Source organism: Argiope bruennichi, chromosome 3, assembly GCF_947563725.1.
Source record: "Argiope bruennichi chromosome 3, qqArgBrue1.1, whole genome shotgun sequence".
NCBI lineage: Eukaryota > Metazoa > Arthropoda > Arachnida > Araneae > Araneidae > Argiope > Argiope bruennichi.
Genome location: NC_079153.1, coordinates 78,778,761 through 78,795,593, shown reverse-complemented (window position 1 = coordinate 78,795,593; position 16,833 = coordinate 78,778,761). Strand labels below are relative to the sequence as shown.

General features: G+C 24.8%; 1 protein-coding gene across 1 annotated transcript in view; it reads left to right on the top strand.

Annotated features, from left to right (window-relative positions):
* The first annotated feature begins 1,790 nt into the window (after positions 1–1,790).
* Positions 1,791–16,833, top strand: part of LOC129963141 (coiled-coil and C2 domain-containing protein 2A-like) — an 82,634-nt gene continuing 67,591 nt past the window's right edge. The window contains exons 1-16 of the mRNA XM_056077242.1: positions 1,791–1,957; positions 2,279–2,326; positions 4,273–4,338; positions 4,453–4,639; positions 6,154–6,245; positions 6,335–6,397; positions 7,201–7,254; positions 8,619–8,769; positions 9,475–9,618; positions 10,662–10,795; positions 10,939–11,061; positions 12,264–12,464; positions 13,214–13,332; positions 14,008–14,148; positions 14,991–15,147; positions 16,281–16,503. Of these exons, the coding sequence (XP_055933217.1) occupies positions 2,282–2,326; positions 4,273–4,338; positions 4,453–4,639; positions 6,154–6,245; positions 6,335–6,397; positions 7,201–7,254; positions 8,619–8,769; positions 9,475–9,618; positions 10,662–10,795; positions 10,939–11,061; positions 12,264–12,464; positions 13,214–13,332; positions 14,008–14,148; positions 14,991–15,147; positions 16,281–16,503 (1,900 nt within the window). The 5' untranslated portion in view covers positions 1,791–1,957; positions 2,279–2,281. The remainder of the gene's footprint in view (positions 1,958–2,278; positions 2,327–4,272; positions 4,339–4,452; positions 4,640–6,153; positions 6,246–6,334; positions 6,398–7,200; positions 7,255–8,618; positions 8,770–9,474; positions 9,619–10,661; positions 10,796–10,938; positions 11,062–12,263; positions 12,465–13,213; positions 13,333–14,007; positions 14,149–14,990; positions 15,148–16,280; positions 16,504–16,833) is intronic.

Sequence of the window (16,833 nt, the reverse complement as noted above, 5' to 3'; positions counted from 1 at the left end):
TATATATAAAAAAGTATAATACATTCGAATTTAAAAATAGGAAATTTGGAAATTTAATTATAAATCTGCTTTCAGATTAACGTATTTTAAATGATTTGAAAATAATTCTTGTATAATTAAAAACTGCAATACAAAATATTATATTAAAAAAGTATATTTAATCTACATAGTGTAAGCAATATTTCTCTTCTTAAAGTTATTATTATTATTTTTTTTTGTAACTTTGAAATTCAAAACATTCCGACGGTATGAAATCCTTTCGTTTCATTATTTGTTAAATGAATAGTGATTTTCTGAATGCATTTCAAGTTTTGTGTTCTACATTTCTCAAGTACTTAAAGAAATCAAATACTCAATACAACTTCCGTTTCAGTGTGGAGACAAGGCCGAATAGCAAATAAGTTAAGTCCAGAACTACCCAATGTCCCGCAGCTTTGGAGAATGAAGAGTCAAGGTTTCCTCTGGTGTCAGAGTAATTCAAGTTTGTGCTTTCATCTTATTCACAAGGATTGTGCAATCAAACTTATTCAATTTAAAATCAAATTAATGTTTCCAGTTAATAATATTATATTTAGGACATATTTTTAGATATACTTACAGATGATTTTTCATATTGAGTTATATTGGGTTGTCCAACTTACAAATCAATATTCTTTAGACTCTTTGCACTGAAGTATTTAGATTTCTTAAAAAAGTGTCATTATTCTTTTGTAATTAATTACCTACGAATTTGAAACTGAAATTTTCTTTACATTAGAGTGACTGAAACGAATTCTCTTGCAGAACCCTAATTAAATATTTTTTATTTCAATTTATTATTATGAATAAATTAAAATAAAAAATAATATCTGATTTTGGAAGTTGGGAAGGTGAAAGGGTGACATTACCAGAACTGATGTACTCTCTCCGTGATCCAAAATTCGGAGGGAAGCTGTAATTTTGATCACACTAATCAGTAAAACATCTATAATATCAAGACAATTCTGTAGTTTTAACCTCTATAACGATCCACTTTGTTATGAATGTGACAGCGCTAAAGACATTTAGCATACAATGCTGTCATACAAAAAGTGCATCCATTATAGAAGCAACAGAATTATGTGGACTAAACTTGAATTAGATAAGAGAGATGATATTACTTTCAAAAATTTCTTGGAACAATTAATTGCAAATAAAACCAAGTTTCTTTAAGGCAATGAAGCTTTTCAATATCTTCTGATTGCATCTGGGGCTAATTGAGATGCCCGAGGATAGAACCTGGGACCGCACATCGTTTCATTCTGTAGCGGCCTCTAGGCCTGTTTTAACCGAATCTCCTCTTCAAATCTCCACTCTTCTTTTGGTTTAAAACTTGAAATATGAACATTGATTGAATCGCATCATTGACATTATTTTTCAAATATTAACAGATTAAAGTTTTCTTTTTGTTACATTTTTCGTGTGTTTGTGTATAATAAAGTTTTTCAATATAAATAAGAAAAAGTTACGCTGTGCGCAGAACATGATAGTCGTGCAAAGAACCGTCATCTTTTGAGAGTAAGAATGGGTGGGTCAATTATGATTTTATTTGAACTTCTATAACCTTTTAAAGTTATCAGAATTCAATTTCACAAGTATTAGATTTTCCCAGTTATATTTATCTGAGGAGTTTCTATTGGTCAATCCATTTAAAAGTTTACCATTGAAGGAAAGCAATACTAACTCAATAGTAATAATGCTTTAAACAGCTCAACTCTATAATGTTGCCAAGGTGATTTCAAACTTTCCTCTCATGTAAACAATAACATGAGTTTTGTTAGTTTTGAAATGGGATAAAGAATACCGTTGTTGTGTATCCCAGTTTCTTCGCTAGTCAGATTTATCTCAAGTGTAATATAATATCTGTGATAATCAGATTTTTTTTATTAGTCTTTGCCTGTTATGTCTTTCAACTGAGTAAGAAGAAAGTTTGGAAAAAGTTCAGTAAATAAAATGTCCAGCATTTTTCATGTTGATATCTTTGTATTCCTTTTGTCAATGTTTTTTTACTCACTTTTTGAGCAGCTCGAATGAATTAACAAATTATTTATGTATTTTATTTTTTGCTATCAATTTATTAATAATAGAAATTGACGTATTTCTGCTATAAATTGATATTTATTTTTAAAATCTGACTTTTTTTTGCCCTAATACTTTGTTGCGTTTTTGTTGTAATATAATACACATTCATTTTCATGAATTTTTATTGAATGAATGTATTTTATTGTCAATGGGAATTTAACAAATGTTGAACTTTCAGAAAATGGCTTCAGCACAACAAGAAAGCAAAATTGAAATTACTGCAGAGGTAAGGCAGTATTTTTTAACTTATTATTTTTTATTTTTAAATGTTTTAGTTAAGATATTGACATTTTAGATGAAGTGGTACTTGATATTTTAGATACGATGATTATAAGATGTAGTTGATTAAATGTCCTTCATTTATTTGGAGAATTATTGTTAATCTATCATAATAAGTGATTCTTCAATTCATGTTAAAAAGAAATATGAAATATAATTTTTATCTCGTATGTTCATTCTGTATTTTTTAATTTTGTTTTGTCTTCATATATTTGTGTGTGTATTTTTTCTGTATTTAAAATATGAGACATTATAAATGTGTATTAATTAAAAAAAACCTTTGTAAATTAAAAAAATAAAGTTAGGTATCATGGAAGTTGATTAATCAATATGGTCATTAATAAGGTACCGTTGCATTCTTTTAATAGTGACACAGTTATGTATTTAGTGTTAATATTGATGCTTTTCATTTGGAAATCTTCTATTACTATTATTGTTTTTAATTCCTTTAGTTATCATTAAACATACACTTATTTGTCAAAAAATGATTTTCTAATCACAGTTTCAATTTATCATAAAGTTTTATATTTTGTATTAAAGACAATAAACCATTATCATGAAAACTGTCAATGAAGTTTCTTGATTTAGCAGCTTTATTTTAAGGAAAAAGCATGATTTCTGTACAAGCAGAAGTGACAAGCACAACACAGAGCGAAATGAGGAAAACCTAAAAGAGAGGGATTCTGATAAGGATTTCCTACACATGTCGATTTTGATAAAGGAAACACAGGGATCTTTTAAAAGAATATGCTAGGCTTGCCATTTTTTATCCCTTCACTTGAAGCGTGTGAAAGTACAACTTTAAGCATTTTCACAGCGCTTCTGTTAAATTAATTAAATAGAAAAAATGGAACGGGATCAGGAAATAAGAGAATATTTTAGAATGAAGTCAATATGTATTGATATGAGCTAAAGGTTAGGAAATTAATTAAGTTTAAATTAGATTTTAAAATATCATTATATATATATATATCAAAAACAAATAGATAAATACAATTTTTAATAAATTTTGTTTTCTAAAGTAGAAAAATCTACTTTAGAAAACAGAATTTATTATTAAAAAATTGCATTTTTGTATTTGTTTTTGATATTTTTGTTGCATAGCTGATGGAATAAAATTTAAAATAATCATTTGGTTAGTTGTTGACATTTGAAACTTTCAATTAATGCCTTGGTCTTTTTATGTGCTGTTTAAATTAGTTGACTCATGTTTTAAAATACATACTTTGTTAAATTCAAGGTTAATATTTTCTTTTATGCTAATATAAGCCTGGATGAATATAAATAAGAAGAGTTACCAGTGATTACTAAATTCAATTTGTACTTGTTTTTTATAGTGGCAATCAAATTTTTTTGTCAAGTATCCAAGATATATCATCTAAGGGGTTGCATTATGCATAAATTTGGCATTATCTGAAAATTACCAAGTAACCTGAGGCTATTATAAGATTAAAATGCCATTAAATATTTTCATCTGATCTTTAAGAGCATAACTGATCAACAAATGTATAAATTTTCGATATCAATTTCTTTCTAAAAGCTCTGGTTTCTCATTTGCTTAATTTTCTTATAATTTATCCTAAAATTCTCTTGTGATCATAATTTTGCTATAATTTCACTATTTTTACCATTATTTCAAAATCTAATTGCTGTGGGAAAATTAAAACATACTAAATTCAATGATGGTTATTTGATCTCTAACTGACTCTAAAGGCTGCTTTTGTAATCCATAGCTTATGAACAATTTAACCTTTGGTATTTACATGATGAAGTAGAATAAAACTGATAGTTTTCTCATGAATTAGTTATTAAAAAAAACTGATCTGATGCAAAATATTGTGAATAATTGAATAGTTTATTTCATACAATTTTATTTAATGATTTTTATATCAGGTAGTATCTGAAATTCCTGAAAACATAAAGGCAGAACTAAGGAAGAAACGGAAAAAATTAAAAGAGGTAAAGATTATCCTTTTATTATTATTATTATTATATTTCTTTAAAAATCATGTATAGTTTCTAAAATTTGAAATTGTTGTTAATACATAAGTAATTTTTTTATATATATTTTAGAAGAAAGCAAAATCTTCATCTATAGAAGAAAGTAGCTTTGATATTGAAGAAATCAAACCAGAACCATATAATGACAGTCAAACAAGAAAAGATTCAGTTGGAAAATTGCCAAAAGTATTACCAGAGATTCTTGAAAGGCCTTTGCCTTCCCTTCCTACTGCATTTGATAATACAACATATCGACCTGGTGAGTACTTAATTTATTAGTATAAATTTAAAAGATGAGACAGAAAATTGCAATGATCTGATACATAATTAAAAAATTATTATTAATGTTATAAAGATAGTTTAAGTAAATGCTACCATAATTCACTCATCAGAGAATGCTAATGAACTGAGAAAATGTTATCTTTGGCAAAGATTTAGATTAAAAAAAAAACAACAACCAAAGTTAAACATCAAATTTTGTATGTAATTAACACATAACTAGAATGATACTTTTGGAATGTTATCAAAATTAATTATTATATTTCTGGCAAATGAAAACACTAAATGGTAGTTTTGGAGTTAGGTGAAAGAATCTCATTGTGATGGTAATCCAATCAAAACAATCCAGACAAAAAATAATTGGTGAAAAGTCAACTTTTTTTTTTTTTTTTTTTTGCTTGAGAACATTTGTTTACATTTAAATAATTGATGTGAGTTATTTTCACTTACCTCCTTACAGTCCAGATCTTTAAATTTATGATTTTGTTGTGTTTACTAAATTGTAGACATATTTAAGAAAGCTATGATTTCAGTTGAGTGTCAATAAAAATCAGTTTTTCAGTTGTCTCATAAACCATCCATGTATTTTACATTAATATTGTTGTTTGCTTGATATTTCATTTGTATAAATGTCTCGTTTACTATAAAAAAATTCTCTAATTTTCTGGATTTATTGTCTCATTATTTATTTATGCATCTTATAACTTTCAGAAATTTCTATTGATTTTATGCTTTATTATCAGTTTCTAATATTAAAGAATATGATATCTAATTATTGTTAGTATTTCAAGATTTATATTTATAAAAATATTTATCATAATTATATGTATTTAAATACCACTAAAAAGTTTGATATACTATAAATATTTTAGGAACCTTAAAAAAGATTGTTAAAAAAAACCATGTTTATGTTTATTATCATATTTTTATAATCTTTTTAATATTTTGTGATGATACAAACACTTATTAACTAAGTAAATACATTTCAGCTAAGATAAAATTAACTTGGTGGAATGTCTGAGAGTTATATTAATCTCTGGATTTGAAATTAATATTATTCCAATAAGTACATAATAAGGAATATAACAATGGGGACTTTTAAAAATATTTTATTACTGTTTTAAATTTGCTTATTTTTTTTTATAATTCAATTTATTGAAATGAATCATCCCTTTATGTAAAACTGAAAAAATTTCAATGCTCATATATATATTTAAAAAAAGGCTTCGGATTTAGGAATTTCATCTTCTATTTTCTTTCTTAAAATATGGATAAACATTTATTTGTTCTTCAAAATAGTAATAGGAATCTATTATTTAGTTTTTATTTGTGTGCATTTTTTTAAAAATTTTTGCATCAAAATATTTTTTTTAATTTTTGTTCTTTTAGTTATTTTTTATTGATAAGCAATATTCACTGCTTTCTATATGAGTTAAAACTCATTTTTTAAAAATATTAATGTTATATAAACTGTGAAAAATCTTTCTCTTTTAGACAAAGGTTTGCAACCATTAAAACCTATACCACCCCCAAGAAGAAGTAAGAAAGATCATGAAATGAAGGAATTAGCTTCGTTTTCTAGCAAAGTACCTACTTTTAATCAAATTTTAGTGTTTTCTTGTAATGAAATTTTGTTGAACTACTTAAATCTTAAAATATATTCATTAAATTTTAGGCCCATGATTATTCTGATACATATACTGAAGAGAACAACACTCTTTCAAAAATTTCCAAAAAAGTATGTGCTTTTTAATCGAAAAACTTATCCATCATTTATTTTTAACACATTATGAAATGCATATTTAACCAGTACTGTTTAATAATTCATTTTTTTCTTTAAACTGGATTTAAGGTTTTAAAGAAAACTTTGTATAAAAAGCAATATACTTTTTTATTTTTGGAAAAAATATAGTTGCTTGCTTTACAAAAAGTAATTAAAGTGCATTTTTTATGAATAAATAATCATGAAAGAAAAAAAAATTGAAGTATTTTAATTAAAATGACAAATAACTTTTTTCATAAAATTAGAACATAGTTTATTATTTTCCATGTTTTTGATATCTGACATATGTAATGATTTTTTTATGAATTTCCATTTCACATAAAAGTTATGTTTTGTCAATCGAATTGCTTGATCAATCAGGTAAGTTCAAATTGGAAGGATTTTTTTTATAAATACAAATTTTGCAATACTTTATGTTTTTTATTTTTCTCCCCTTCCTTTAAATAGCCTATTTTATCTAATTGAACATGCATCAAATCAAATTTACAGAATGAAAAGAAAGCATTTTTAGAGAAATGTATATTAAGGAAAATGTGAAATTGTTATTTATGTTATCATCATTTATCTGATTTAATAACATGTGCATTCACACATATATAGTTTATTTCTTATTTCTAACTAATAGTTACTATAATATTTTTTTTGATTTAATGTCAAATTGAATTTAGTGTGTGAACATATTTTTTTCTTCTTTTGTCTTTTTTCTAATGTGAGATGCAAAAGTTATTTATATATATATTTATTTTTATTTTCCCTAGTCTACCAATTTAGATTCCCTAAGAAATTCAGAAATTATAAAAGAATCTTGCCAGGTAAGAAGCAGTAAAATTTCTAACAATGAAATGGTAATTTCTTTTTAATATCAATATTTATCATTAATATGCCTTTCTTTCCTCTGTTGATAATTTTTCTTGATTTTGTTAACATTTGTAATTAATACTGCCTACAAGAAAAACAATTTAATTTCACAGTTCTTCATATTACTAGTTTAATCACTGCATTAAAATTTTATTTTAGTTAGTAACTATGATAATATCTTTTATTTATTTATATTTTCAATAAGTATATAATAAAAAAAAGAAAGAAAAAAGATTAAATTCTTGAAAAATCGCTATAAATATTAATTAATGATTTAATTATTTACAAATGAAAGCACTTAATTCTTATGAAAGATTATAAGGAAATAGTAACATTTAAATAATTGTAATGTTGAAGATTATTATTTTACAGGGCTTGTCAATAACCATTTAGGCACAATAAAAAAATAAAGCATAAACAGTTAAGTAAATAATTAATATCCCAATTTTTTTTAACTGAGTAATTTTTAATTGAATTGATAATCATTTTTATCAATTCATTACAAATATACATTGTTATTCTAATATTTTCTGTAATGCTAATTTCTACCTTTGACAAACTTATTTATTTGACAACTAGAATAATAAAATTTTTTAATCATCTTGTTCCCCCCCCCTCCTCTCCACTCACATCTCAGCATGATTAAAGAACTGAATAATTTGTCATTTATTTCGATGGTAACAAAACAGTTTTGCAAAAAAAAAAAAAAAAAAAGCGTTGCCATGAATTTTATGAGAAAATTGTTATTAAAAATATTGGGATATATAAATAACATGTTATAACATTTGAATTCAAAGTTTTTTTTTTTTTTGACCATCAGATCTTATTTCTTTATTTTTACTTGAGCTTGAATTAAATTGAAAGTGGTTCTAGTTAAGGAAACATGATTATGTGAATTAATGCTTACTTTATCAGTATTGAGTTATCAGTTTTTTTTTAAATATGTGCTACCAAAATAATTGACTACATAGAAATTTTTATTTACCTATTTTGATAATTATTTTATACCCCAGCCACATAGTGGATTATTTAAGATCTAGTGAAAATTTTAAAAGTCCTTACCCTTTTTTCTCATATAGTCCCTCTGTCAGAAGGACTATGATTTCCTATTGGGTGGGCTTTAATGCTACTCCGTTATGCAAACTAAAGATTCAAGGTGTCATTTTTTTCAATATTTCCTCACTGGGTAGTAATGAAAGATGCAACTTATTAGAATTTGGCATTAGAAAAACCAATTTCTTTGCTTTATTTTATTGTATGTAGAATATATATTTACCTTTTATTGTTTTGTTTATATGCGAACCATCACCCTATTTAGTCTTCACAAAACAATTCTTTGCCATGTGAAGAAGAAGAAATCAGTGATTATGACTTTTTTACTCGAGTTTGGGATAAAACAGAAGAAACACAGCAGCCTGAACCCTGTGAAAGTTCTGATATAGCTGATGGGACATCACAGGATGAAGCTGGTTATGATTCTTTTTATTATAAGATAATTTAAAAGATTGTTGTATTTGATGTCAATAAAATGTAAAATCTTTCAATATTTTAGGGAAGTTTATATTTCTCTTTTATTTTACTGAAGTAGATGCCTCATAATATTATGAAAATTTACTTTTGATGATGTAATATATTTTAAGAAAATAATTTATAAAAATTTGTTAAGGTTTTTTGCTATAAGAAAATAAGAATACATGTTAGAATTCAATATGCTATCAGTTGCAATGATTTTTTACATTAGCATGCAATTCATGTGGAGTGATTAGTAGTTACATCTCTTTGAGTATGATTTCCAAAGTACCTTTAAACTAGGCCTTCTCTAATAACTGATAGTAATGGTAAAATAAAAATAAGGACTTTTTTTTGGAATTTAAAAGTTAATAAATATTAAGTAATAAATTTTTCAGTTTATGACTTTAGTATTGGTGTTTTATCATTTTAAATTTGATACATAGCCAAAGTAAGTAAATTGGAACTAATGCATTTAATTGAGTAATTCAATATCTAAAAAACTAAACACTAAATTATATCTATTCTGCTATATTGTTATTTTTGTTAAAGGTTTTAAAGAAAGAAACATTACTCCTCATGAGTGTGATATTAGTCTTGAAACAACACTTCTGAATTTTTGAATTTGTCATGTGTTAAATGCAATTTGTTTATTACTTTTTTAGATTTTGTTGGTTTGATTAGAAAAGAGTTGCAAGAGAAATTAACTGGTATTGAAATTGTAAAACATGAAAGAGCATCATATATTCCATTTCATATCAAGATAGAGAAGGAAAATAATTCGTTTTTCCACCCGTCCTACAAACCAGGTAAATGTTTTAAAAATTTGAGATAATTAAAGTTTGATATTTATTCATTTATGAAAGTTTCAGAAGACATATGGTGGTAAAAAATAAATGAAATGCAGCAGAATTCCTTAAAAATTTTAAAAAGTAACCTGTTAATGCCCAATTTAATTTTAGCTTAGATTTTTATACATTATCTTTAAATTGTATTATAATTGCTAAGATTAAGATAACTATGAAGCAAAATGAAATACTAAGGATATTTTTTGTTTTTATGGTTTTTTTAGAAAAAAAAATAAAAGGAAAAAATAATAATTAAATTTTTTTTATTGTTATACTGCAAAAGATTTTTAAAATACTATTATTATACAAAAAAAAAAAAAAATAAAGATTACTTCTGAAACTGCTACCCTTTCCTCAAAAATGCTTATATTTTAACTTTAGTATCTGATTAACAAGTAGTGTATGCTAGTAGAAAATTGTTGAATTTCGAAATTGTTATAAAATTCTGTAATGTATATTTACTTCTTGTGATGAAAAATAATAATCATTTACATTTAATTTAGCCATGGAATCTGGTGGAATTTAGACCATTTTTGATTATTTAATCTTGTTCTTTTAAATTTTATGTGTACTTTTATTTTTTTTAATAATTACTTCAACTTAAATTTTAAACATTGTTAAAAAATTTTTAAATATTTATTTTGCATTTACATTTTGAGCTTAATGCAGCTTGTCAATTATGGCTTTTGTATCATTAAATTCCCAAACAAAAATTTAATTATTCAACACACCATGAAGTTTCTCATTTAAGGAAACATAACATATTAATGCAAGGAGATAAGGTAAATAAATGAATTTTATTTCTAATTAAATACCTTTATCAAATAAAGAGGAAAATGAAAATTGGAGAAACAGCGAATACTAAAAATGTAACTGCACAATGATACCTGTAGCTTGCTAAAGAAATGGTTTTATTTTTATACCTTGAAAAATTGAATTAAATACTTCATTCCTAATTTAATGAGTAATAATATTCTGATTTTTAAATGAGTTTTTCTCTATAGTTCCAGTGAACATGAAACTACTGGATGGTAAAGAACCAAGATATCTTGAAGACGAAGGATTTTATGTTGGGAAAAAGCCTGAAGTTTCTAAGAGGAATCTAAATAGGCTTGAAAACAGATTAGTAACACAAAAAGTAAAACTTTGTTTTTAATTAAATTTTTATGTAACTAAAATTTTTTAGTACTTTTTATGATATAATATAATTAACTATACTCATTTTTTTCGAGCATGAAAAAATATATTATGATTTGATGTTTTTTCAAATTTTTCTTTAAGGAGTTTCAGTGGTTTGGAGATGATGGTCTTGTGAAAATGCTTCCAGATCCTGTTTGTAAAAGTCCAGTTCGTCATGTCGTAGATGAAGATGTAAATGGATTCCCTGATTTTGAATATGTCAAGGTTGAGACTTTTTATTATAAAATGAGACCATACTTACAAAAATTCATTAAAAAATTTTGAGAGTTATCTTTCTAATTGATATTTATATTAGTTAAAAATATCTGTAAATTTTTTATTCTTTCTTATTTTATTCAATATTTTTTATGAATTGAAGTCTTAAATTAAATTGCTTGAAATTTTGAAATAAATTAATGACAAATACCAGAAATAATTTGCAACCAATTTCGCTGATTTTTCACAAATTAAGATGATGAACTGAATTAAAGTAGTGTCTGAAATGTATTTTATTGGATAGTGAATATAGGATTGGTTGGATAGCTTTGGATAGTGAACTGAGGAATTGTTAATAGCAGTGTCTCCAAAAATATTCTGAAAGAAAAGACTGATTTAATGGCCACTGTTATTATATTTTGTTTTAGTTTGCAATGTGAAGTTATTGAAGATATGATTTTATTATTATATCTTAAGTTTTCTAAATTGGAATATTTTCAATATATCTCAGTTGTTGTTTTAATCATTAAAACATTTATTTCATCATTGTATTTTAAATAGTTAGTGATTAGCTGCACTTTTCTTTTCATCTAACTTTTATTAATAAATAGATGATAGTACTGCTGAATATTACATTTGCATAATATAATCTGATAGAATTCCCATGAACTTTAAAATGTATAATGTTGTTATTTAGAATATTTATTTAAAAATTGAACTAGAGATCATGTTTAACATTTCTTAATTTTCTAAGTAATACCTTTGTTTATTTGTGTGTGATATGGAGAATTTCTAACATTTATTGTTTTAGTTGTAACTATATTTATGGCATTGAAAAATTATGATTATCAACCTTCATGATCCATTTTTAGCTTTAAATTGCATGTAAAGAAATTTAAAATATATGTATATAATATAATAGATAACTGTTTAAGATATGGGTTATGTTTCATCACTTATGGTATATTTTGTATACTAACTGGAATTGTTTTTATTTTTATAATATAAAATTTTATGATTTGTTGTAGTAATGAAAGTTGCATCTGTTTCAAAATTTAATAATTTCCTTAAAGGATAGTATAAAGCTTTTTTTATATTGAAATAAAAATGCCTTTTATTAACACTTTTTTCAAATTATGTAATGATATATATTGTGGAATAATTTTTGCTTCTTGTTACAATTCTTCTAAAGCTTATTTTGTATCTTGTAGGCTTCTCTGAATTCAGACAAATGGCGATTACATCAGAAAGATGATAAAGGTTACCAGTTGGACTTGGATATTTCTTCTATTTCATTTCTTCATCATCCTCTCTTCAGCTCAGAACATATCATTGAATCTCGCTTACTCCAAATGTGCGAAAAACACATGTGCAATGAAAAAAGAGATGTAGTGAATGGTTTGAAACAGAAGGTATAAATTGTAAATAGATGTACAGAATTTAATAATGAAATTACTAATAACAATAGAAATGTTTGTTTTTAAAACTATATTAATTAATTAGCCATGAAGATGTAAACTATGATAGTGTTGTTGATACAGTTATGAAATAAATAAATAAAAGATCTATTATCAATTGGAGTTTTTTAAGAATATCATATATATTTTAAACACACTAAAATTTGAGGATGGAGGAATTTGATGAAAATTGCTAATCAAGGAAATAAAAGTAATGGCATTCATGTGTTTACATTTCAATGTGAATTAAAGTAAGGAACAAACTAAAAAAATATTTACTGGGAAAAGTAAAAAACTTTTAAAAGCTGAATTTGAATGTTAAAAATTTAAAGATTTAAAAAGGGCATAAAAAGTTTAAAAGGTTTTTAAGCTTAATTTTTTTAGGTCTAATTTCATTTGTTGTATCTTGAACAGTAAATTTTTTTGTGTGAATGAAACTAGATAGACATATTTTATTTTATTTTTTTTTACGTTTTGAGCTAATGTAAATGCTATCAGTCTAATTAAATTAATGTTTTAAGTAATTTTAAATTACACATTGTCACTGAACTCTTATAAAATTGCTGATACTTTATCCTTTATATGTTTGACTTATAATTTTATGATTTATAATTTCATTATTTATAAAGTATCTTAATTTTTGTAAATTGAAATATTTTTTCAACGTATTTCATCTTAATCATACCATTAAATGTCTAATGTAGTTGAAAGGTTTAAGATCTGCAGCCAGTAACTTGAAGCATAATATGCAACAAGGTATGCAAGAGACAGCTATTAACAATGAAAGGCAGCTTAGATTGAAGCAATATCAAAAGGATATAAGGTACATATTCCTTTCATTTATATATACATTTTTTTTGGTTTGAGTACAAGTTTTTCAAATAATATAGAGGGAAAAAAAAGAGATGTTTGTCAAAATTTTGTGCAAATATTATTGTTAATGTAAGGTAAGGTTGAAACATTTTTTTCAAACATTATTGTGTGTGCTATTTTTTATTATTCGTTTCTAAAAATATTTATTCAAAACATCTGTTTACGGATTAGAAAAATTTGAAATGAAGCAATTTGGATATAGAATTGTTGTTTTAATTAATATTATAAGGAAGATTTATAGAAATATGCAAAGATTCCTTTCCGAATTTGACAAACAAACAAACAAAAAATAATAATAATGATCCTGTGGTCAATCATAGAAATCTGAGAGATAAGAAGGTTAATTTTTTTTTATAATTTTAAATTTCTCCATATGTTCCTTGCCATTTCATGGAAAAGTTTGTCTTTCTATAAAAATACATTATGTCGCAGATAAGCACGGTTAATTAGCATTTAATCCCCCCCCCTTTATTATTTTTAGTTTTAGTCACATGGATGCTTTCATAGTAACTGATTTATAGCATTATTTGATTTGTATTTTTCTAACATTATTAAGCCTATTTTTAACCAGTAATTGTCTATATTTTGCATTTATATGTAGTATTATCATCTCTTTAATTTTAAGGCAAACAAAAAAATTACGCGACTTCCATGAAGCTGAACAAAAATCCCTTTGGAAGAGTATTCTTGACACCTGGGATGAATTGAAACAACACAGACAGACTCAAGGATTTACATCCACTTCATTAAATCTCATCATTCAAGAGTAAGATATTCTTTTTTAGAGTTGATTTTATGGACTATTTGATTAATGAATATTTCTTTGAAGTTGTTTGTAGAATAATTTGGTATTTTAAAATTATGTTCATTCAACTGAACAAATTTTAATATCTTGAACAAGAATAATTTGATACTCTGTTAACTGAACTCTAATTAGAAATATGGGTGCCTATGACTCATCAAAAATATTTCTTAAAAATAAGTGAGGAATTTGGAAAAGGGCAAGGGGAGGAAGGTCACTTGTCTTTTTTTGACTGAACTTACCTTTTTTTCTTTTTGTCTCAAGCTCTCGTAAGCAGGCATCATTTAAGCATTTTTATTCAAGCCCTCAAATATTTTGATATCTACTAAACTATAATCTCTCAGCATCTATGAGATAACAGCCTTTGTTGCTATATCCCGCACTGTCTAAATTTAAGTTTAGAGAAATTTTTTTTTTTCAGTTTTGCAAAGTTACACCTTTTAAAAATAAAGTTTTGCACTCGTTATTCACTGTTAATTGCACATGTGCATACCTATGTGCATTTGGTTCCAATACATGGTGAATCTATATTAGAATCAGATCAAAGACTTTTCAACCTTATATATTACAAAATAACAAACTATATAAATTTTTTCTTTACCTTTCATTATATATTTAAAAAGTGGATTATTTTTGTTTGAAATTTAAAAAAAAAATGAATGCTATTCTATTATTATTATTATTATTTTTACTAAGATCATAATATTCTATCTTTTTTTATTGTCTTTTAAGTAACAAAATTTTTGCTTTAATAAAATATTATTATTATTTTCTTTTATGCATTTTTAATTCATTACCTTTTAAAGAGTGAAAATGGACAAAGCCATTGAAAAAGAAGAGTGGGAAAGAGAACTTCTTGATGAACTGGAAGAAGAAATGGAGGATTATGAAGCATCATCAGAGAAACTCTTTGAGGAATATGAAGAAGCTTTAAATAAGTGGAAACAGTGGAATAAATCTGTGGTATACTTTACACACTGTAAAGATAATTTTTAAATTAAGATTAATTTTTCTAATCAAGAACTAGATGTAAAATTTTCCTGTGATTTATCTAAAGGAAGTTTTAAATCAAAAATACCATTTATTTTTGCTCTCTTTGTTATTGAGTTATTAACTGAACTTTAAAAAATTGATTTAGAGAAATTTTAGTTATCTTTAATTCACAATACCTAATAAATTTATATGGTAAAAAAGGTCCTTTTTTATCATTTATTTATAATTTAATTGATTATCACCATGTAAAAGATAAGAAATCTTAGCAATTTTCTAATTATAGTGACTTAAGGCAGACTAATGGGTATGCATTTTTAACATGTACATAAAAATGATAAAGGTAGATATCATTTTTAATAATTAATAATAGTAATTAATTAATTAATAGTTAATAATTAATTAATAGTAAAATCATAATTACTCAAAGTTTAAAATATTTTACTAATATAGTCTGACATTTTAGATATGTTATTATGTGCACATTATTCTACACAATCAACCTTCCATAAAGATGTAAATTCACAGGAGTTGATCAGCATTATTGCCATAATGCTGTGATTTCATATTATATGAAATGATGTTAATAGCTTGCTTTTGAGAGCCATAAATATTAAATGTACTAAATCTTTGTGACATTTTGTTTCACCATCCATGTGTGAATATTTCTGTGTTGTATTATCATCTTGAACACAAAGCCTTTTAAACTTTTCTCCCTAATACGGTTGTAATTCTTGTAAACCAAAAAATTTCTAATGATGTTATTTCTCCAATCCTAGTTTTTACACCACTAAACTCCTCTAAATCAAATCAAGCCGCCAGTCTCAAGGATGAGATTTATTTTTCGTAGTCTTTTTTTTAAAATTTTTCTTTTACAAAAGTTATATTTGTACTTTTACCTTATCTTATAGTTATTGAGCATAGAAAACACGGTTATATATATATATATATATATATATATATATATATATATATATATATATATATATATATATATATATATAACCGTATATATATAAATATATAATATATATATTTATATTTATATATATATAATATTTACTTATTAGAACTTCTTTATGTTTATCTATATAATTCTTTTTCAGAAATTAGCACGTAAAAGACAAAAATTACGTGAAAAGCAATTGGAAGATTCAAATGCAGAGGATGAAAGTGAAATCGGAGAAGATCTTTTGTCTACAAAATTAGAAGATGATAAAATTTTATCTGAGCCAGAAGTTCCAAAGCCAAAGCCTGTGCCTAAATTTAATTCTGCTGCAACTCTTGAAAAGCTGAAAGCAAATGCTGTAAAGATGAGGCGAAATCCTGGTATGGAAAGAATTAATTAACTATTATTTGTACATTAGTTCTCTTTGTTGAACTATTTGCAGATATATTTATTTTGCTTTTGAAATGATCATGCATATTTATAAAAATAAATAAGATTTCCCGTTAGTTTAAATTACGTCATGAAAATACAGTTGTTAAATATAGCTTATTAAAGAAGTAAGGTTTTTTCAACAGGTCATAAGATGATTAATTTAAAATATTGTGTTTTACTTAGTAAAAGTACATTCTTTTGTAAAATCTTTTACAAGACCAAAAATTCTTTGTTTTTTCGTTACTTAAATTCTTTTTAGTCACAAGTAACAAATTAGC